The sequence below is a fragment of the Ochotona princeps genome, chromosome 10, assembly GCF_030435755.1.
Source record: "Ochotona princeps isolate mOchPri1 chromosome 10, mOchPri1.hap1, whole genome shotgun sequence".
Taxonomy (NCBI): Eukaryota; Metazoa; Chordata; class Mammalia; order Lagomorpha; family Ochotonidae; genus Ochotona; species Ochotona princeps.
In genome coordinates, this window is record NC_080841.1 from 47,774,231 (window position 1) to 47,798,903 (window position 24,673).

At 37.8% G+C, this 24,673-nt stretch overlaps 1 protein-coding gene across 2 annotated transcripts in view; it reads right to left on the reverse strand.

Moving 5' to 3' along the window:
- The window catches only part of GREM2 (gremlin 2, DAN family BMP antagonist), a 100,688-nt gene that overhangs the window by 7,789 nt on the left and 68,226 nt on the right, over positions 1–24,673 (reverse strand). Inside the window, exon 2 of one of the 2 annotated variants that reach the window (XM_058669765.1) lies at positions 18,639–18,697. The exons of the other annotated variant lie outside the window; for it this stretch is intronic. Within the exon in view, the coding sequence (XP_058525748.1) occupies positions 18,639–18,640 (2 nt within the window). The 5' untranslated portion in view covers positions 18,641–18,697. The remainder of the gene's footprint in view (positions 1–18,638; positions 18,698–24,673) is intronic. 2 annotated transcript variants of the gene reach the window in all.

Below are 24,673 nucleotides of genomic sequence, written 5' to 3' on the forward strand. Positions count from 1 at the left end.
GAGTGGAACACTGATGATCATTTTGTTCTGGGAGAAATTTAGTTTCATCTGGAAAAATTGTGTTTCTTCAGAATGGTCTTCAACCAAAGAAGAAAGGATACTATCATTGAGTAATTTAACTTCTGGGTACCAAGTATATCATTTGGAAATATCAAAGTGATGACTCTGAAAAGATTTTTGAGACATATTCAGGACAGGAAATGGAACACTCAGGCAAGGTGGCAGCAAACAATAAATGAGATAAGGACTTGGGGAGGAAAGGCAGTTTTCTGAAGCCATAAGTTCGCTCGTATTGAGGTTACTGCTTCTTAGGTCACGCTCTCTTGGGAAGGAAGAGAATATGATTTCTGGGCCCTGAATTATCTTTGTGAGAACACTGTGTGAGCCACTCCCAGGCTTCTCTGGTTTCCTCTCTGTAAAATGGTATAAACGGCATTTACCAACCCTGTACTATCTTGCTATTCTGAGGAACTGTGGCACCAAAACTGATTCCTAATCTAAGAACTCCCTGAGACAAAAGGACTACGGGTTCTTATCCAAAAAATAGGCAGAAATTATATGTGAATTATTTTTTAGCCAACGACATTGTATTTTGCAGCCTTAAAGCAGTGCCTATTTTTTTGGCTGAATAAGTTTATTCTCAAAATCAATTAAGAGATTGGCTATCCATTGGTCTTTAGAGATTTCACGCTCAACAATGCCCTTCCTCTAATTGTCACAGGCAGAATTATCTGACAGATACATGACAGCTAACATAGCATCAGTCTTCTTGTTCCCTAGGAGTAGGAGCAGGGTATGAACTTGCTGTTCAACTTGTGTATACAAATACACAAGAATTAGAGACTTGTCTAAAATGTTTTAAGCAAAATCAAAAACATACTCTCTTCTGTTCTCTTTTCCTTCAAGCTGCTTTTATTCTACTGTCTGATCATAGCAATACTGAAGGAGCACTTAGTAAAGGCTGTGAAACTGCTTTTCACTTGCTCTGGAATTCATGCTAAGCTATCTGGTCTTTCCCTTCAGCCTTTCAACAGTCTTGATTTTTCTTTCGGTGTTCTCTTCTGAAAAGTTAATGTTCACAAGGATTTTTCTATAACTTGTCTTCTTATTCCTCACATGCGTATAGCGTAAATTTCATTTACGCCAATGGCTGCAAACATCAGCTCTTATGACTCGTAAAATGTATACCTAGCTATTTTCCCAGTCTTACTCAAGTACCCTATCAGCATGCAAATTCTATTCGTTTAAGATTTCATCATATTTTCCATTCACTTACACTTCCTCCCATGGGAGTTGCTTCAAGGAAAAGTTACTCTAACTTACACTTGAAATCTGAGGGTTAGGGCAGACCATGTTGATATAAGTGCCAATGTTTCCGTTCTTCCTTAGCATAACTATACCATTCTGTTCATGTATTGGATTCTAAATTCTTCGCAAACTCTTCCATAACTTTGAGGTGAAAGGTTGTTTACTCCAGCCAATTAGTCACCCCATTGTCATTTCAAGTGAGTGATTCAGGCATGAATAATGACTTGACATAAAGGTGATGAGTAAGATGTAAGGGACAGAACCCTGGGGAAGAATTTTATTCCCTGGTTTAAAAAAGACATGTCAGGAGGACATTCTACTCAAGGTTTTGATTATTCTTAAGGAAAGACATAATGACTTAGGCTGTGACATCCTGTACCCATGAGGTTAGTCGAACATTTACAGTATAGGGTACAAAATGGAAACTGACCAGATTCTTGTATATGTTGTTAAATCACTGAATGAATCAGTGTATCTCTGCACTTGTCGGTTGAACTCTTTAAAAGGCAAAACACTTTCATGCAGTTATTGGAGAGTATTTAAGCTTAACTTCTCACATATTCTGTTCATCCCCAAGACATCTTTTCTCTCTCTCTCTCTCTCTCTCTCTTTTTGTGCCCACCTGTAAATCCAGCCTTCAGGACTTGAATTCAGGTCTCCATAACATGATTGCTATGCCTTTGTCCTTACTGACCTCAATTTACTGCCTCAACACTATCAGATACATCTCAGACTCACATGCTTTCAGTTCCATCATCTAGACTCCAAGCAGAATGAACATTCTAACAGGAAACTCTGATATTCCTTCCAATTAAATCTTTTAAGGATTTCCCAAGAATTACAACTTCATTATCCCAGGCATAGTATTTAGGTGTTCTCTGGTCTTGGTCCCCTCTTGGATTTCATCATGGAATATCCCTTTCCCTTCTACCTTATAAATTGAAACACATAATAACATGTTCTACCCTACTCAAAGTTACTTGTTATTTCCCACATCCAGACATTGGTCCAGCTATTTCTCTTGGTTGAAACATTGTTTATCAGAGGACTGTTAGTCATTTAGGCTTCATTCAATTGCTATTTCCTTTGTGAAATCAAACATGTTTCCAGTATTCTTTTTTTTTTGCCATTGTTATAACCACTTCTTTACAGCCTATAAGACACTGTGGAGACATTACCTGTACATTTTCCTTTCCCACTGAGTTAACACAAGGGTATTTTATCTTTGTGTTTACAGTGGCTCATGGTAGATGTAGAATATAGATCTGATATCTAGTATTAATGAATGAAAGAAAGACTGGGTGATTGTATGTGTTGTCGTGTAATGAATTAGACGCCAACATCCCATATAGGAGCTGGTTTGTGTCCTGGCAGCTATCCTTCTGATCTGGTTCCCTGCTAATGGACCTGGCAAAGCAGTGGAAGATGGTTGAAATGCATGGGCCATTGTCACTCATCTGGGTGACCTGGTAAAAGCTTCTGCCTCCAGCTTGGCTCAGCCTTGTTTTTGTGGCATTTGGAGAGTGAACTAGTGGTTGGAAAATCTTTCTCTCCTCCGTAACTGTCTTTAACATAAGTTCATAATTACTTAAAAATAAAAAGAAAAAAAAGAAAAAAAACTGGGTTACTGAATGGATTTTTACTGGTATAGATGTGATTTTTAAAAAGAAAAAAACTCTAACGAAGAGTTTCAAAGTGTATTAACTCTGGAAATAAGTAATGTTCATTCACAAAAAGAGCAGAATTCTTCCATTCATGCTGCATCTCTACCTAAGAAAAGCCAATAGTTAATATTTACATTCATGTATTAAATGTTTATATACTAAATTGAATAATTTATACTATTTTGTCCAAATATAATTATTTATATATCAATGAAGTCAATTTGAAGAAAAAAAATGTAAATATTTTATGGGCACAGAATTTAAATTTCAATGCAAATTTTCTTAACCAAAAAGCTGGGAGGATGAAAAACAAAGTCATCTTTAATACCAAACTGATGAAGAAGGGTGGTGTAGCAGGCTAGTCCTCCACCTGTGACACAGGCATCCCGTATGGGTGCTGGTTCATGTTCTGGATGTTCCACTTCCAATCCAACCCCTTGCTTAGGCCTTGGGACAGCAGCAGAAGATGGCCGGAGGACTTGGGCCCATGCTCCTGCATGAGAGACCTGAAAGAAGCTCCAGACTTTTGAATTTGAATAGGCCAAGCTTGACCGTGTTAGTCATTTGTGGAATAAACCAGCAGATGGAAAATCTTTCTCTCTGTCTACCCCTCTCTCGGTAATCCTTTCAAGTAAAATACATATCTTAAAAAAAAAAAAACTAATTCTTTGTCACGTTAAAAAAATGTTAAGGCCACAAGTAAACGTTGCAAAAAAAAAAAAAAAAAAAAAGCAGCAGCAGCCCAGGCTTCATTCTGCTCTGATTCACTGACTTATGTCTCTTAAATTCTGCAACTTCTCTTTTCTGACATTTTTTCAAAACACTCTGTTGGCTAATGGCTCCAGAGAGGACTGGAAAATCCCGTATTAAGTAATTTAATTGAAACAAGAAGTCTGGTTTGGTTGGTGTTAAGTCTTATGTACGCAACCTTTTCCAAGTTAGTTCCTATTGACAACTGATGCTGGATTCAGACAAATTTTTCGAGGCTGTTGACCAAAGAAAACAAACATAATCAGGGACGACCAGGATACTTAAAACATGCCAGTGGAAATGGAATTGTGGAAAAATGAAGAAAAAGTGTTGAAAGCATATTAAAGATGAATACCAATACCCTAAATTCTCTTCCTTCATGAACGCATGGTAAGTAGTACTTTTATTAAAGTTGCATACATTAATTGACTCATTCCTTCACTCTATATGCATCGTGTATCTCCCTAGGGTTTAAGTTACAAAGAAAAATTAGGTAACGATTTCAACTCAGGAATGAGACAAATAAAAAGTGACAGTAACACTAGGAATAGGGGAATAGCTAATTGGATCTAAGAAGCGACGGAGGTGGAGGGGAAGAGCACATGTCAAATATTTAGATTTTAACTTGCTAACTGACTGCATCCAAGAATGAGGAAAAGGAGTAGCTCTAATTGTATGCTTCAGGTCTGTGGGTGCTAGAGCTAGGACTTGGTGGCTGAAATGCCCTAGGATGGAGCTGTTCTGAGGAAAAGCTGGCTGATAGAGTTGAGGACTCTATGGCACAAGAGGTAAAAATGCCTGGTGGTTGACAGCCCTCAAGGAATAGATGTTAAGTCCTGTCTAGTTTTCTGGTGACAATTGTCCAGCACCTGCTGGAGCTAAAGAAGACCAGCTTTTCAAGAATGAAATGAAATGAAAACCAAGAATGCATTATAGCAAAGAAAGGAATAGCAAAGTTGGTAAGAAGACGAGGCAAGACTGAGGAGTCTTTTCTGGATGGGCGGAGGTGAGTTTGACGTGAGTGGCAGAGAAGCCAAAGGGAGGGGAGAGATGGGGGCAAGACAGCAATGGGGGAAGACCTGCACATAACGCATACTGCATTTTGGTAGTGAAGCTTTCAGATGGGTGATGAGCTCCGATTCACCCAGCCTATCATTTAAGCAGAATCTATGCTGAGAGAGACAACTTGAGTAAGTGGAAAGGATTGGAAGTGTTTTCTCTCTTCAACAGAACAGAACAAAAGCTTTGTTGACATACAATTCACGTCTTAAATTCACTCATAGTTCTCAGAACATACAGAGTTATGCAATCATTGCTGCAATCCATTTTAGAACATTCTCATCACCGTAAGGGAAACACCATGACCATTACTAATTGTTTCCCATTCTTCTCCTTTTCTTCTACTCCTTCCTGCCTCTGGTGTAAGACAGTCACTTACCTACTTCCTGTCTCTCTCTGCTTTCACTTCCTGCCAAAGCAGAACCAAAGAAGGCCAAATGCCGTGTTGATGCCAGTGCTTGAGACTTCCTTCTCCTCTCCAGTAATTAATCTTTACCCTCAATGCCTAACTTACTAGTTACCTACAATGGAAATTCTATCGCTGCACAGACTCAGTCTGTGTTGTTCTCCCCTGCATCCGTGAAATGTTAGCACAGATCCTGGGCATCTAGTGGATGACCACTAAATATTTAGTGAATAAATGAAGAAATGCCTATTTCAGAGAAATGACAGATGTTGTACTAGCTAGCATTCAAGTAGTCAAAACATCAGTGATATTTGAGAAGGGGAGAAGTTTGTGAGGGTAGGGAAGTCATCATTTTCTTTTTGTTTGGGAAATAAAATAAGTTTAAGTGTACCATTCATGCAGCAAATATTTACTGAATGCACATGTGCTCGTGATGCTTGGTGTCCAGTTCACTTTTCATAACTCTCTGTTTAGATCTTTCCTTGGATCAGCCTAATTATAAATAATGTAAATAAAAAGGACTACTACTGAACTTTTAAAGTATTTGTAGAGAATGTTTCTTGTTAACATCAAACAGAAACAGTTATACCTTAAGCCAACCTTATCAAATATTTTATATTATTTCCAAACACAACTATTGGTGCAATTTTCCATAGAACAGTTTTATTAACTGTATTATTTTTGTGCAATAAAAATTCACAAGGGGCTCTTTTTTCCTTTATAAATGGTCCTCAAATTCTGTTCTGAATCAGGGACACCCGAGATAATGTTAGAAATGTAGATACCAGACCTCGTTCTGTGAGAATTCAGATACTCAGAATCGGAGCTGGAATACGAAAACTAGCACTTTTTATTCTTAAACATTGATATGAGAAGTGGCATTTTCCAAACAGCACTCCATCCTCTGCACAACAAGGGAACGTACTTGTCTAAAACAATGATCTTGGCTCGGGTTCATTGCCCAGGGGAAATTTCACTAATTATATTCTTATTAGTCAGGACCAGAGACTAATGAATGCAGTGATGCACAGTAATCAGTGTACAACATAATTGAAATTTAGATCTAACAGCTCTTCTTCCTTGAGCAATTTCTGCGTGTTTAGAGTAGAGGTCCTCTTTAATGACTTGTGACAGGAAGATGCGAGGGAAATGATTGGCAAGTAATTGTGATGTGTGGTTCCACTTAAGTTCCATTCTTGTCATGCCTGTGTGCTCCAGCAGCTGCAGCTATGGGAGGCCACATCCAGAGCGGTTCCTGCACAGGGCTCGGGGGTGGCTGTGGGCCAGAGCCTTGGCTCGGTGCCACTCACACGTGGTGAGGAGGGACACTCACAGGCCCTGCTCAGATGCCAGCCAAGGACCCAGCCCATTTGCTTCTCCAATTTCTCTCTCCTTCTCTTATTACACGTTTCCATGAAATTCAAGTTTCTTTTAGGCCAGGCACATTCAGAGGGGGATTCGGAAACTGCAGAGACTCTCCAGCCCATTGTCTGATTGGGTGAAAGGGGCCAGGGAAGGGATCCTGCACATTCTTTGGAGTATTTATTTATTTGTTCATTTGTTTATTTATTTGAAAGGCAGAGTTAAGAGAGATGGGGACACACACACACACACACACAGAGAAAAAGAGAGTCAAACCATTGGCTCACTCCCTACATGGCCATTTGGCTGGGGCAGTGCCAAAGTGACACCGGGGGCTTCTTCCAGGTCTCTGTAAGTGGCCTTGACTCATGTATTTGGACCATTTTCCCCTGTTTTTACAGATGAATTAGAAGGAAGTTGGATGGAAAGTGGAACAGCCAGGATGCAAAAGGGCACACATATAGGTTTCTAGCATTGCAGATGGAGGCTTAACTTGCTGCACTACAATGCTAGACCAAAGAAACCCACATGTGTTCAGTGTGGGTAATGGAGAGCAGTAGAAGTCATGAGGTATGAAGGGACTAGGACCCCTGAGCGTCCCAGTCACATATTTGAAGGGTAGTTTTGTGAAGCTCTACTGGGCTACCTCAGAGCAGACAGGGCCAATGAGAGAATCAGCCATGAGGGAATATTGGCACTCAATACACACATTTTAAAAATAGTAACTAAAGCCTTCAAAAATGAATGGTGTACAGAATGAATAAATCCATAAAGAGAGATAACAGGTTTCTGGCTGCCAATGATTGGAGATGAAGGGACTCTTTAATGGGTACAGCGTGTTGTTTAAAGCAATGAAAATGTTTTGAATCAACATAGAGCTGGTTGTTGCAAAGCTTTGCTAATGTCCTAAATGCCACTATATTGTGCGTTTCAGCTAGTTAATTTTGAGTTATATGAATTCCACTTCAATCAAAGAAGCTAATTATCTAACGAATGTATTGAAATCGAGGTTTTAAAACTTTTACTTGTCTTAAGAATATTTGATAAATACAATTCAGTTGTTGTAAGTCAGTATAAATCAGTCATCATTTCCATAAACAAAAAAGTACATGGATTGATTCACAGCATATTAAGCCCTCTATCCCTGACAGAATATGTGAAGAAATGTTATAGGATTATTCATTGATAAGACAAAAAAGGAATTTGCATTGAATGGAGATCTTGAAAAAATTAATCCTTGTCTTTAGCATAATTTTATTTTGCTTAAACAAGTTCTGCTAGCTCTTTTTTTGAAAAATTCATGAAGCATTGTAGACAAATGAAAGCAATGTTCAAAGATTATATAGCCTGACACGCATTTATGTTCAAAGTACTTAATTGTTCTTATGTTTAGTTTGCATCCAGCTTTCAGTCTTACAATTAACACCACTAATAATTTTGGATTATCACATTAAACATGCACAAGTGGCATTAATTAAGCCACCAAGAGAGGTTTTCAGACTCTGATATTTGATGGGTTTCTTTGGTAAAGAGCGAGTGTCTTTGGTTCAAGGCAAAGATGCTGCAATCCCTGATAAGGATAAGTCTTGGAATCCACGCACTGCAGAACTCTTGGCAAGGCTGAGTAACCCAACAAGCAAAACAACACCAAGCAGAGGCAGGGAGAGAGTACTGGTTATCTTTCCACCTTCTCAGTTCACCTGTCCAACCCATTATTTAGAATTTTTGTTTGTCTGGGCAAATAGTACTTAAGCCTAACAGATTTTTGTTGAATGTGGAGGGTAATAGGGACAAAGAAAGGACAACAGTGTAAGCACTCTTAAAAATAAATACGCAGACCTGGCACAATAGTTCAATTGGTTAATCCTGCCCTTACAAGTGACAGGATCCCATATGGGCACTAGTTTGTGTCCTGGAAGCTCCACTTCCCTTCCAGCTCCCTGTATGTGGCCTGAGAAGGCAGTGAAGGTGGAACAAGGCTTTGGGACCCTACACTCATGTAGGAGACCCAGAAAAAGCTCCTGACTCCTGGTTTTGTATTGGTTCAGCTCCAGCGATTTCAGCCACTTGGGGAGTGAATCAGCGGATCAAAGATCTTTCTCTATAAATCTGCCTTTCCAATAAAATAAACAAATCTTAATATACACATAAATAAATAAATATGAAACAAAATGGTCTGGTGAAGAGTAAAAGACATATGAGAGTAAAGCATCATTATGAAAATTCCTGTGGGTTTAAAAAATACCTATTAATAAGGGGGAAATTTGGTATTGAATGGGATGATCTCCTTCTATGTTAACAAAAGTTGTGCAAAAGAGAAAGGCAATAGTCTCCTAAATAATTCTGGATGTTAGGGCTATCTTTTCTACCTGTATTCCTATAGTCAAGGCCTTTTTCCTCTTACCATATTTAATTTCTTATTAATCTTAATTAAATTTCTTGAGGTGTGGTGCCAATTGAATTATCATGCCAGGTCTCCATATTTATTTTTAAGAGCGCTTACACATGTATTTTTTCTGTCAGAAACTCTACTGACAAATTGGATGCTTTGGAGGCTAATATTCTGTATTTTAACTAGCCCCTCAAAAAATTCGGAGCTTTCATTATGCAACATACGTAGAGAACATAATAAAAATGGATTTAATCATTGAATCAAATTCACTGTATTCCTTAACTGCAGTGCATCCATATTTTATAGACACAGTGGTTTACAAAAAAAAAAAAAAAAAGAAAAGAACAAACAATAGTCACAAAATCAAGAAAAACAATTTTTTACAAAGATTTAAAACAAAGTTTGATAAAAACACTATTAGTAGGAAAACTGATATAGACATTTCGGTTTTTGGTTTAGTTTTGTCTTTCATTTTAGCCCTCATATATAGACAGCACAAGCATTTGTTCTTCTGTGTCTGGCTTACTTCACTCAACATGATATCTTCCAGGTCCAGTCATTTACTGCAAATGATAGGATTTCATCGTTTTTGATAGCTGAGTGATAATTCCATTGTGTTTGTCTGCTGGTGGGCACCTTGGGAGATTCTATGTTTTGATTATTGTGCTTGGCCTTTTCAAGTTTTATTTGTTGAATTCTTTAGTGACTTTGTTAAGCCTTGGAATATATTGTAAATTTAAAATATTATCTAAAAATTAAGAAATAAAATCTTAAGCAACATCAATTATGACAGAAACACAATATCAAAAATCTTACTTCTCTTAAGCACTACATATAAGAAAATGCTTTATATCATTCTATAGAAAGCTGTCAAGTAAAATACATTAATTTTTTTACCAGAATTATTATAAATTTTACGCCAGTTGAAGAATTAAGTGCAGAATAAAATACGAGTAAAATGTAATATTGTCGATTAGCCAAATCAGTGTTCTGAGTTTTCGATTAAAGTGTTGAACTTCAGCATTTTCACCTAGACCTAAAATCATTGATTTTCAGCAAATAACTCCTGTGAACCTCCTAAAGTTCAGGTTTAGTTATAAATACAAACACATAACCCCACTTTTCCTATAAATTGCCTTTTACTCGTTTGCACTTAATCAGCAAGTACATGACATACATGATGTTTTCAGATTGCTGAAAGTGCTATGAAGATCATTAAACGTGATGAAGACAGAACTAATGATTCGAGCTAAGACATTATTAGTGGTCAGGGATGACTCCCTAAGGAGAGGCTTATAAAACGAGACCTGAAAAGATGATTCCTAGGTTTATGAGAAGAGGGAACAGGTAGCATGAGAATGAACTGAAATGGAAACAACTTAACATGCTCTTAGAAAAGCAATGCCCATTGGCTAGAGTTTAATGATCTCAGGGACAATCAGTATTCCTGAGAAACCAGGGGGAAACCGATGGGGACCGCATGAGGAAATGCCTTAGGGGTTCTGATATATCTATTGAAATTTCCTGTATGTTCATTGAGAAACCTACTCGGGGTAACTACATGACATATCTATTTTTGAGTATTAAAGCTTAGAGCTATTATTGTTTTGTAGAGAAAGCAAGGTACTATGTACTGATGAGAATGTAAGTGGCAGCTAACCTAGGAAGTTACTGGAATAACTAAAATGAGAAATAATAACGATCTGGATTGGGCTAGAGTCAGGGTAAAGATAAATTAATGGCATTATGACATATTCAGTCATTGAAACACTATGATGTCTATTCCAGTAGATGTGGATGTGAAGAAAAGCTTTTGAAATAAGAAAGACTACAGAAGAAAAGAGAGCAAGATAAAGAGGTTTCAGCAAAGAATAATGTGAAAGAACTACCAGAGGTGAAAGAAGCAAATAAGCAACAGCCAGTGCCACACAAACCAGGAGAAGTAAGCATTTCCGTGAAGGAGTAGTCAACTCTGGGAGGTTCTGAAAGTCAAACATGAGAGTTGACAAAATTGGCCCATGGATTTGGTAATTTGGTGATCACTATTGTTCAGTTCAGTTCAGCAGGAGTAATTTCAGTGGAGATGTTTAAAAAGGAAGGCACATTGATGCACAGAAGGAGAGAAGGTAGAGACAATAAGCACAAGCATCATTTTTGGAGATTTTGCTGTTCATGCACACCTAGACACAGGTTGGTAGCTGGAATGTGTGGAGATGAGCAGATAGACACTAAGGAAGAGTTGTGAATAATTTTTAGTGCGAATGTTGTCTAGCCAGATCCCTGCCTTTTAGAGAAACAAGCCAAAAATGATTCCAATGAATGCCATACATTTTCAACACATATCATAATTTTAAACTCTAATCAAAAGAACTTCTACTCTTGATTTTGATGGTTTATTAAATGGAGCTATTAGTCCCATTATTTTTGCCTGACTTTCTCTCTCCCTAGTTTAAAATATTGTTCTTCTTTACCTGCCCCCTTTAATCAGTTCAATATACATTGGCATTAGATAATATCTTAGAAATGCTTTAAATCTCTTGGAGGTACCCTGTATCAGCAAGGGTTTTATTATTTTTCTTCATTTACTCATTTCCTTTCTCTCACTGGGAGGGCACTTTAGAGATTACATGAGGTTGGGATTTATGAGCTAAACAACACAATTACTTATCACAACTACCAGCACTTAAAGAAAAAGGGATAGGGGTCAGTGCAAAATATTGTAAATTTTGGGACTAACAGTTTGGTTTTGTGGGTTTTCTTCCTGAGGCTGTGTTCCAGGGAGGGCAATAAAGGGTAAAACTCATTAGTGCATCATTATCTTTTGTCTGAAGGAAACAATGTGTGGTTTCTAGGCAGCCCACTTGGTGTTTGAATTGGTCCTGGAAGTATTTCAAACCAAGGATATTGTTTGAACAATTCCCCCTCTCCTACATGAAAAGAGCCACCACTAAACCACAGAGTTGATGTTAAATTACTAGGTGATGACTCCTCTGGCTCCTAAAGGTTTCTAGATCTCAGTCATTGAAATCATGGATCTTTCTTCTAATGAGAAAGATCTAAGCTCTTATGGTAGACCTCCCATGCAGTCCGCCCTCCCCGTTCCCCCAGGAAGCGCCACATATTTCTCAGAAGTTTGGTTCAGAATCAAGGTCGCTGAGTTCTCTTCAATGCTGACTCCTCTTAATAGTTATTCTTTAGAAACTATAAAATAGTACCAATTCAAATCTGCAAATGTGCAATTATAAGTGACTGTATAATCAATACACCAATTTGATAATGAAAGTCAAGTATTTTTTTTCTTCTTCAGAATGAAGCCTTCAATAGATACTGGCGATTTTACTTGTGCGTTTCTTAAACTTACTTTCCTTGAAAGTTCCGTTAGACTCTTATGGAACAGTGATATCAGAAGAAAGTTTATGAGACAATCTTAAAACACACTTTGAGGCATTCAGGAAAAAATTCCTTTCATAGGCATTTCCACCATGTATTATTGACACCATGTATTATTTTCCCCTAAAACTGTTTCATTTACCTTTTCTTGCCTTGTGTTGTCTAAATTCAAACAACAACAACAACAAAAACAATTATCCATTTACAACCCTCCTGGTTTATGTTAGTTCCCAACTATGTAAAAGTTTCAGGGTGTTGGGTCTGGCAGCGTGGCCTAGTGGCTAAAGTCCTCACCTTGAATATGCCGGATCCCATATGGGCGCTGATTCTAATCCCGCCAGCTCTGCTCCCCATCCAGCTCCCCACTTGTGGCCTGGAAGAAGCAGTCAAGGATGGCCCAAGACTTTGGGACCCTGAACTCTTGTGGGAGACCTGGAGGAAGTTCCTGGCTCCCGGCTTCGGATCGGCATAGCTCCTGGCTCCTGATCGGCATAGCACCAGCCATTGTACTCACTTGGGGAGTGAATCATCGGAAGGAAGATCTTCCTCTCTGTATATCTGACTTTGTAATAAAAATACATAAATCTTTAAAAAAAAAAGTTTCAGGGTATTAATGTTAGATACCCACGGGACAGTTGGTGCCAAAATCTGAGAATACAGTGATTGAGCCTCAAATCTGAGCTTATGATTGCTATTGTCAAGTGCCTAGAGGATCCAGGAGTGGAACACTATTAGAAGATGATGGTCGGGGTGTGAGTTGAGCTTCAGCCTTTGAGCTGGCAGCCTGAAGCCTCTAGCCTCAAATTACTAGTATTAACGAAGTTAGCAAGTTTTGAAAATGTCTTCATGTCAGTTTTCTCATCTACAAACTTGGAAAAAGACTCCAATCTAACTGTATTGTGGTGGAGATGAAATGAATTCATACTGTCTAGAAAAGGTAGATTTCTCAAAAAATATTTGTCAGGAAAATAAATTTCCATTTTCCAGGTAGGAAAACTAAGCTTCTAATATTCTTTCTATCAGAATTATCTTGCTGTTTCCAAAGATAATAAGATTGTGTCTCTTTGTCTTTTCTATATTTAACCATGTTCCTTTATAATTATATCTTTTTATGTGTCTAAGGAAAATGTTAATATTTAAAAATGGAAACAGCTTATTGTATCATTCTGAGATTCTCAAGAACTTAAATATAGCAACCCTCAAATTTTTGTTTTGCCCTGAGTGCCACAAACTCATGTGGGAATTGATCCTGTATGCAATCTTACTGCTTTGAAAGCATTATTTGACAAATATTAAAAAAAATCAGTATCTTTCCTCTGCATGGAAGTTAACCAGTGATGCTGTGAGAAACCATACTGTAGATTCTTACTATTTATTGTATTAAGATACTACATGACATACTAGTTTAAGAAAATGAAAAAATAAAATTATTGTCAATATGTCAGACAAACCAAGCTAGTTTAAGTGTTTGCAGTATGTTTAAAGAGGCAGTTTCCAAATTCTGTGCATTGTCCTGGTGTGTGGGAGAATGCACATGGGTACAAGCCCACAAATCTGTGCATAGTTGGAGACAAAGAACTTAGGGGCTTGCCTGCCCTGGGCCTCTGTGGCCATCTTGAATCTTCTAGATGATTATTTCAACACATTTGTAATCTACAGGAGTCCATTTGTTTGCCTGACATATTAGTTAACAAACTCTTCTGCAAAGAACTTAAGAGAAATTCCTCAATTTTTAAAAAAGAAAACTACGACTGTGTTGAGAATAATGAAAGTTCTTAAAAACATCACGGTTAGGAGCATATGTTGCACCGACGGGAAGCAGGAACCACTTCCCAAGCCCACAGCATAACCACCAGCTTTGAAAAGCACAGATCCTACACAACATCAATAAGATTTCTCAGAGATGTTGAGGCAATGAAGGCTGTACCACGGTACTTGCAGGTTTCATCATCAATGTCATTTCTAGCCTTGTATTTCTTGCAAAGTAGGCTTATTAAACGCTTTTCACATACACCAAGAGCTGGCTTTCATGCACCTATGGGTGTGAAATTCCACCACTTAATTCATGCTGTCATTGATCTCTTGTATCCTACAGAGAATTATATAGGTACATATGCTCTGTATGTCAAAGGCATAAGGAGATGCTGGTGTAGAAATGAAAATTTCAATTTTGGGACCCACCTAGCACAGTAGCCTAGTGGCTAAAGTCCTCACCTTGCATGCTCCAGGATCCCATATGGGCGCTGGTTCCTGTTCTGGCTGCTCTGCTTCCCTTCCAGCTCCTTGCTTCTAGCCTGGGAAAGTAGTAGAAGATGGCCCAAAGCCTTGGGCCCCTGCACCCACATGGGAGACCTGGAGGAAGCTCCTGGCTCCTGGCTTCAGATTGGCTTAGCTCCAGCCATTGCAGCCACTTGGGGAGTGAACCAGCAGATGGAAGATCTTTCTCTCTGTGTCTCCTCTCTGTAAATCTACCGTTTCAATAAAAATAAATAAATCTTTTTTTTTAATTTAATTTTGAAGTATTATCACTTGTTAGATTCTATCGCAGATTGAAAAGACAGAGCTAATTAAGTCATTTGTGAAAGTCAAAACCAATAACTTTCCTGTATATAAGTACTTTCTTTTACTTCTGGGACAGCCAAAGATTTTGAGCAGGAAAAGATAGCCTGGCTTTATATTTTGTGAAGAGAAATATGCTGGCTCATTTCTTCCATGTTAACTAACTCTTTTATGCCTAAAGATCAGTTGACAGCTGAACTCAGGCCCAAGAGTTTCTGGATGTGCTGTCCAGATGGATTCATTGAAAGGTAACTATGGGAAAAATCAGGTGATGATCAAAGAAACAGATCTCATTCAGGAACATTTATCTTATGCAAGGAATCAGCCTTTTCCATGGCAACAAATTTCACTCAGTCTACCTCCATTTTTTTTTTCTTTTGGGCCAAAGAGGCTTTACATAATAACACATACATGGTTTGGCACTCTTAAACGTCTTTAAATGGAAGACAAAACTTTCAACATGCATCTTTTCTTTACAAGTGACAGATGAGTTTATTTCTGACAATCACTTAATTCCAAAGACCAGTTTTCTTGTAAGTTTTCAGGATGCATTAAATCGTTGTTGTTGATGGAATACTCTGTTTTAAAATGTTGCTGAATTTTGGAGAGGAAGAAAACTAACTTCCAGCTTGAAGAGCTAACAAGCTCAGAATATGTTCTTTCCAAAACATAAATTCTTGGAAGGTGAAGAGTCACTCTTAGATTTTCTAAATGGAGGATGCTCACATGAGGGGTCTTCAAAAGTTTATAGAAAATTTATGATTCTGCTACCACAACATTCTTCCAACTTCACTTTTTTCCTTTTTTTTCTTCCCTTTTTTTTTTTTTTTTTACATTCCCATGCTTTTTATCTTTGCTGGTAACAAGACTTAGCTTTCATTATCACTACTTTCCAAAAAACATAAATTGTGTTATTGAAATTTATAATGCTACTTATAATACTGATTTTTCTGTTTATTTATGAACCATTTGTCAAATATATTTTAGCACATGATTTAATTAACATTTGTTTTTAAAAAATATATGGAACCACATTGCAATCAATAGAAATTAAATATTCTTTCTTCCTACAACCTTCTGCTTCCCATAGTGTATCACTGTCACTTATCTGGTATGAACTGTGATCGGAAAAATAGAGTTTCTTGGTAATATAATCAATTTATTTCCATTTTCCACACAAGGAATTTTAAACAAAAATGAAAAGGCTTAATAATGGTATATAAGGTGGTTGTTACTTGTTCTCTTATTTTTGGAAGCAATTTCATGTGAGTATCATGAGCTAAGAGTTTGTCCTGTGTCTGTTTCCATTCTGTCTCTCTACCTCCTTGCTCTTTAGCTCTTTGGCAGATCATCATGGTTCTTGCATTTTCATGAAGGTTAATTTCACCCTAACTTGCTCTCAAAGTCTCTGGCACTACGAGTCATGTCTTAGAGTTGGGAGGAACTCCTGAGACCATGTTACTGTGTTCTCCTCCAAACACAGTAATATGAATTGCAAAATACAGTGGGTCAAATGGCCAGCACTACCTCAGCTCTGTTTCATGGTTAGGGCTAAGTGAGGCTCCAGGACACTGGGGAGTGGAGGTTGTGCACAGGACTGAGGTACTGATGCATAGGTAAAACATGGCAATTATGACACTTTCCCTTGACCAGATTATGAATTCATTGACTAAATTTCTAAGTTGCTTATTTTTAAAATTTCTTGTGCAATATTTTATATTAATTAGTTGGTTTTTTTTCTAAAGCCCCTTTTTTGGCTAAGGTTATTTTATAATCAATGATCTGACTCAATATTACATCCTTTGAATTTTCAGAAAGATCGGAAGAATAAAGTTATATGCCAAAATAAACCCATAAACCAATATGATTTAGGTACAATTTCTTCTGAACCTGTTTACCTTGATCTCTTCCATTTCCTCTGTTGTACACTACGAAGACTGAATTTTCTTAGTTTTGTCTTGTGACAGAAGCATCTTAGGAAAATCTACATGTGAAAACATGTCACCCAGTTCCATATATATATTAAGTTTTACGTTTTTCAACCTGGGAGAGAGTGATGTCTTCTATTTGCTAGTTAATTCTCAAATGGCTGCAACATGTGGAGTTAGACAAGGTGGGAGCCAAGAGCCATGATTTCTTCTAGGTCTCCCATGTGTGTGGCAGTGGTCCATGAACTTGAACCATCTTCCACTGTTTTTTAGGCATATTAACAGGGAACTGAATTTAAGTGAAGCAACTGGGATTTAAATTGGTACACATATGGGATGCTGGCATGCAAGTGTTGGCTAACTCTAATGTTGCATCACAGTGCCAGCCAACATTTTTACTTATTTTAAACATGAAACAAAAACAAACACACAAAAAATAAAAATCAATAAGAAAAAGTAGTCCAAAGAAAGTACAATGGTGAATGTTGGATGCTAATGACATCTGTAAAAATACTATCTTTTCACCAAGAAGAGCTTCCCAGGGACTCTCCTATGGTGCTGAAAATGGTTAAGTCTTACTACATGCAAGATTCTCTATGTTTCATATGTACAGGTGTACAAACACTCATGCTATTTATTTTTTCTTTGTGATTGACTTTCTCCTTATGACTTTAAACCTAAAGTAACAACTGAAATTTCAAAGAAAATTCTGAAATGAGCAAGAGATGCAGAGTGTTCATCCTAAAATGAACGAGTAGATCTGGAGTGCAGCCATCCAGGGCTCCATTAAGTCTTCAGCCGGGTAAAGTGTTCTTGAAAAAGTGGTAATCCCGAGGGTAAGAAGATATTTAATGATAAATACAACTTTTTCACCTTTCCACCAATAATGACTAGTAACATGGACAAGCCAATCATAATGATAATGTACAGTACATCAATGCAATGACTTTAGACAAATCTTTAGAAGTCCTTAGAGAAAGTCCCCATTGTCAGGAGTTCTAATCAAAAGGCACCTCTACACTATCAGTTCCTTTTACAGGAATATCTGCCCTTGCCCGGAGAAAACATTGACTTACACATTTGTAACTTCTAGTAATTGAGGTTACAATTTTCTCTGGTGTTTGCTAAGACCAAAGTCTGCTTGCTCAGATACAATACAATGCAACTTCATACTACTATTTATTCTACCATTTGGGGAACCTTTCCAGGCCAGGACAGAAAACGTTATCTGTGTTGAAACAATCAATATGTATGTCCTTGAATTTTTCAAAAGAACAAGAGGCCACAAACTTATTCTCTAAATGCTTCCCTCCTTTTAAAAAGATTTAGCTATTATTTTGAAAAAAAAGACAATGCTGTTTATTTTTTTGAACAGCTAATGTACAAGTACATAATAGCTAGTGTGCAATACAAGTATGTAACTCAGCAATTAAAAAATAGAACACAGTGAAAATTTTGCATACTGGGCCCTTAGCCCCAAATGTCTGTCATATGGTGAGTTTCTGGTCATCCTTCTGAAGGAAGGCATCTCATTCCACTCTCTGTTGGCGTATTTGGATGATTTTGTGCTATGAGGGGTTTTCCTATCTATTCTGGAAGGGCAGCATTCATAACATTTACCTGTTAAGATAATGGCAGCGATTCTCTCCATCTCCAAAAGGTGACATCTATTATTTTTAGCAATATGTCTAAAGGACACCACAAAGTATGTAAAGGATGGTTTCAGTATTTGTAGAACTGCATAGTCACTCATTAAATGAAAGAATTTATTCCTTTTCAAGGATTCCTTGGATTAAAAAAATACATGCAGGATTACATACATTCAATGGAAGATTTACACATGGATCGTGAAATAGAATTTCTCCCTTAATATAAATTCCTAGAAGAAAAATTGCCAACTCAGAGGCTATGTGTGGTTTTCATTCTGAAAGATGTTTCCAGATACTTCTTTGTATACTACTATGTTAATTCATATCCTCAACAATAATATACTCTCACCAACATACCGTGTTAACATTTGGATTATCACCGATCTCACAAGTAAAACATGATGTATTAGTATTCTTTCAATTTTCTAGTTCTATTCTTAAATCATTTGATGGATTTTTGAAACAATTTACATGTTATGCTCTGTATCTATGCCATATAATGCTTTTAAGAAAAAAACAACAGTTCATTTTTGTCTTTATTTGTGCAGAGGAAAAAGTAGAAAGTTCAGAAAGACCATAGATACATATGGGAATTTACAAAGTGATTATGGTGGCATTTTGAATAAATGAGGAATTATATTTTGCGCAATAAATGGTGTTGGAACAATGGGACATTCATCTGTAAAATACAGAGTTGATTCACTGACCCACATTGCATCAGTGTAAGTTCTCCATAAACTCAATATTTAACTGAAAGGAAGTGCATCAGAACAAATATGGGTTTTTTTTTAATTATCTGGTTATGGAGAACGCTTTCCCAAGTATGACACAAAACAAAAAAGCCATTTGAGGCTGAAATGTGTTTACTTTTTGGTGGCCTTTCTTTTTCACCCCCTTTTTCCCCCCACTATGCGTTTCTGAACTAGTTCCAAGACCAAAACACACATATCAGCAAAGCCTCAGCCCCCATAGCACGAGCCCAAAGTGACCTCATGATAATAACATTGGAGCAACAGGATATAACAGCTAGACCAGGAACAGTTCAGCATTGTGGACAGCCTGTGAACTTTGGGGTCAGGCATGCCTGTTTTTCATGGGGTGTCCCTGCTACTTAGAGACTTTGTGACCTTGGGAAGCTCAGGTAATCATTCTCTTAGTTTTCTACATTTTCTCTGGAATCTCAGGTAAATTATAGGCAGCAAAACAACATGAAACACCCAATGGACACAGACACTAGCTGACTGGTATTCCCTCCTCCATACTGTCTTTCCCCTTAACAGTAAATTGTGTGTGTGATTTTTTTTCCTAAGTAAATATCAACTGGGTAGGAAATGAGACAATTTCTTGTTCCCAAATTGCTTGGCTACAATGGGGTTGAGTTATCACTAGGGACTGCACTGATCTCTGATTTCTTTTGTCTTCTATCTGGAGTCTCTTCTTTGAAAGTTGAGCAGAAGGTCCCCAGATGATTCCCTAAGGTCTTCTTAGGTCTCAGCATGGCGCCATGGGACGCTGGAATAAAAGGAGGAGCAGGGTTCTATCGACTTTCTGGTACTCTTCTATTGCTTTCCTATTGCTTCATTAGCAAATTATCACAGATTTAGTAGTTGAAGACAATGCAAATTGTGGTCTGCATTGTAGCAGAACAGGTAAAGGTGCTACCTGCAACCCTGACAACCTACATGGTTGCCAGTTCACGTCGGCCTTGGTTCATGCGCCATCCAGCTTCCTACCCACAGCTTGAGGAGGCAGTGGAGGATGAGCTAGATGGTTGAGCTCAGCCTTAGCTGTTGTGACCACTTTGCAGTGGATGGAAGATTTTGTTTTTCCATCTCTACCTCTGCCTCTGCAACTCTGCCTTTCAATTAAAAAAAATACAACTTGATTAAGTCTTAGTTCTATAACTTATAAGTCTGCTAATGGCCAGCAAAGGGCAAAAGCAAGTTATCTATGGGCTATGTTCCTTTCTGGATTCTAGAAAGCTTCTGTTTACTTGTTTAGTTCCAGGTCCCGGAGGTGATGTCATTAAGTTCATGGTTCTTTTTTCTCCATTTTCAAAACCAAGAATGTTGCACTTCCATCGTCGTCCTTTGGTAGCCAGCCTCCCTGTGATTAGAGTCCAAAAATGTCCTCTGCCTAAAAGTACCCAAGTGCATTTGCCCCACTTGGATAGATAATCAAGAATAATCTCCTCATCTCAAGGTACTTGACTTAACCATAACTGCAAATTGCCATGTAGGATAACAAATTCACAGGTTCTGGGGATTAGGATGTGAGTATCCTTGAAGGGGGGCATTGTTTTTGCCTCTTATACCTCTCTAATACAATTCTGGGATTCAAGTCACAGCAAATTCATCCTGAGACATTACGAGTCATATTTGACAATCGTGCCTTGACAATAGAACTCAATGGGTGGCTGCAGATGACTATTTTGTCAAAATTCAGGCCTTCCTTACAAAGAGCAAACTTGCTGAACATGCTGGTTTTGCAGAAACCAAAGCAACTCAATCCCCATTTTGCCTTTATCACTAATCCAGCATGCATTTAAAGCTGTGTTCTCTCTGGCTCATTGGGTCATCCTGTGAAGCAGGCCAAAGGGCCCTCGGCACAGCTGCTAGTCCTGGTGCCATGGTTTAGATCAGGTTACTCCTGCTTTCTTCTCTAACTTGATTCCCTCCCAAGAAGTACTTTGATTTAAATATTCTATTACTGATCTACCAGGCACTCTCTGACCCCTGTCCCTCTTTGAGGCAGTTCCAAATCTCGATACTTAGGTGGACGTGCCTTCAAGAGCATCTCTCACACAGATGCACATTTTCTTTCACCGCCCGCCCAGCAGATCTGTGTTCTACTCAAAGCCCTTCAATGTTTGAACTTGGCAATAGAAGAAACGCAAGTGTTGCCAAGTTAAAAACTGTATTTCTAAACTACCCTTGTAGCTTCTGAAGACAGGTTGTAAGTGCACTGGCTGGAAAGAAACTTGAGACTCTGTGATGGGATGAGTTATCTTGTTACCTTTTAACCTTATTAACTATGTTCCACTAGCTAAGCAATGCTTACCACCAGCAGTGTTCAAAGCCTGGGCTAATGAGATGGGTGAGAATTAGAGGAAAAGAAATATAAAAAGTTTGTGGATAGGAAACAAGAGTTAAATTCACTTTGGAATAGAGGTGCACCTTGGATGTCACTCACTTGTATCTATGGTATGTTGATTAACTGAGTTTCAAATTTGTTAGCATTTTCTATTTATCAGTAGCCTAGGAGTGAAAATACATGAATAGTCATTAAAAATATGAAATAAAATCTTGAAAGGCTTGGCGGGATACATTTATTTATCACTGATACATTTATAAATATCACTGCTCTTTAAAATAATGCTGTATGGTGTGGGTTTGTTGAGCAGCAAGAAAAGCCTCAGTTTGGGATGCCATTGTCACGTAAGGATTCCAGTTCATTCCCTGTTGCTCCACTTCCAAGTGCTTGGGCCCGGGTACCCACATGAGAGACCTCGAAAAAGTTACTGACTCCTGGCTCCCAGCTCTGGCCTGGCCTCACCGTGGCAGTTTCAGCCATTCGGGGACTGAATTAGTGGATGGAAGCTGTCTCTCTGTTTTTCCCTCTATGTAACCCTATGTTTCAAATATGTAAAAAATAAACATTAAAAAATGCTGCACCAAAATAATTAGAAAAAATTTACATCATTAAAGCAGATTATCACTAATTTTAGCATATTTTAAACTACTTTTTAAAAAGATTTATTTATTTTTAATGTAAGGCAGATTTACAGAGAGAAGAGACAGAGCTCTTCCATCTGCTTTTTCACTCCTCAAATGCCTGCAACACCCCACACTGAACCAATCCAAAGCTTAGGGTCAGGAGCCATGAGCCAGGAGCTTGCTCTAGGTCTCTCATGTTGGTGCAAGGACCTAAGGACTTGAATCATCCTCCACTGTCTTCCCTGGTCACAGGCAGGGAGCTGGATCAGAAGGGGAACATCTGGGACTAGCACTGGTGCCCATATTGGATTCTGGCATCACAGGCGGAAGATTGGCCTATTGAACCACCACACCAGCCCATTGGACTAACATCTTAATGTATAGAAAATAAAAACATTTCATAATTCCATTTCTCTGTTGACAGTAGAAAATATTTGGATTTGTGTTTAAGTCTGTTTGTAAGAGGGAAAAAGGAGTCAGGTATAGTGGAGAAGAAAGTGGTTGAAATCAGCCCCCAAAAATGATCATTTAAAGTCTGTTATACAGCAGGCATAGAATGTTCTTCATCTCTAATATTACCACAGCACACCAATGTGCTGCTGTTCTCTATACTGCAAAGATACTTGCACTTGCTACGTCTTTATTTATTTGTTTAAACAAAAATTCCAATTCCAAAGTGTCTGAATTCTGTGCCTTTACTCCACACAGTATGGAAAGCTGGAGGAAACATCTGCTTTGTTCTGCTTTCTTAGTGCTCGATGAATACAAGCTTACAGAAAGAAAAGCAAAAGATGAGCTGAAAAGTCTTGAGAGAAGTTTTCAGTGAGATACAGAAAATTTGGGTAAAGAAAATATACTTAAGTTACTAATGCAAAAAGCTGTGTGTACCTGGCACTGCGCCTTTCCTTACCTTGTCTAATTTAACCCTTTCTGGAAAGTTAATAAGCTTCAATTCCTTTGCTACATTTGAAGGCACAGAACTTCACAGGAGTTGTATTTTTTGCAAACAGTTAAGTAGAAATCCAATTTTATTCCAAGGGAGAGCAGGCATTTCAAATAATGAGATTTTGCATGAAACTTGGTAAATGTTGTGGTTGAGTTTTACTAAATGAATTTTCTGAAGTAGACGTTCAGTCCTCTAGTAAGTTACTGCACTCTAAACCCACAATGGCCATGTTTCTCATCAGCCAGTCATTCTCGATCCACCTGCTCCGCTCCTTAATATATTTTTTAAAAGTATTAGTTACAAGGAGAAAGTTATTCCTGAATGGAAAAAGAAGTATTTAATGAATAGGATAAATTTGTTTTCTCTAGGTTAATTTAAAAACCTCAACACTCAACAGCCATGATCACATTAAATCAATTAGATTAATTAATTGAATAATTAGTTCCGGGCTCCTTGTTGTTATGTTTGGTTAGTGAATGAGATAAATCTGAAATGGAAAACGCACTCCACTGGTTCCCTCCCTGTCCAAGTGTTCTGGTTTCTTAGTTCCAGCATGACCAGGGACTTGCCAGGGAAATGATGAACAGCCTGCCTTCTGGGGTTTTACGACTTTCTAGCTGTAGAACAGCCCTTTCTATCCAAGTAGAGCTTTGGACTTAGCTTCAAATTCTGCCAAAGCCACATCAAGTAGATTTGTTTTCCATCTCTGTCTCTCTACATGCCTGTGAAAGCTCTCTTGGGGGCTTTCTTGAAGGGAATATTTGACGAATCTTTATGTTCAGCAGCCGAAGTTGGCCAAAGGTTAAAAAAAAGGTGATCAAACATGTGTGAATTTTATTTTTTTATCATCTGTTCATTTCTGATGATAACCTAAAACATGTATCCTTCATTCAGTAAATAAGTCAGGGTACTAGGTAAGAACATTTTATAGGAATTTCTGGGGAGGTCAAGAAAACAATTTGATGAATTCTTAAGATGCCATTGCAATTCATTTTATGCTTGTTTGATCAACTCATTTGAAACATTGGGTAGATTTTTTTCAAAATTGCCTATGATTATGACATTTATGAAATTTGTTAAGCTGGTGGTTGCATATTTTCATCAAAGAATTTAGGAAATAACAAGCATAAAAAGCTGTAACCAGAATGAACATTTAAAAAAAAAAAAACCCAGCTCACTTAAACAACAGAACCACACTATATTGTTGTTCTCAGGGCTCCAGGCTTAAGCAGTATCTCTCTGGGAAATGACTTCCAGTCAAAACGATGCATGTGGGTTTCTCCCCCGAGCAAACTAGTATAAATATAAACTTGGCATATTTATTATACAGTACAGTAAGTCAAGAGATAGATGAGAAGAATTTTTAAATGATCAAAGCAACTTAAATTGTTTAAAACATAAAGTTCTAGGATTATCAGAAATTTTACACATATGCTATAATTAACAAAATGGTAGGGGAATGAGGACATTAGGTCTATAAGTGCCTCTATGCTGCCTGAGAGTAGATGCTTTGGTTGTGCACTTCCCAAACAATGTCAGTGTAT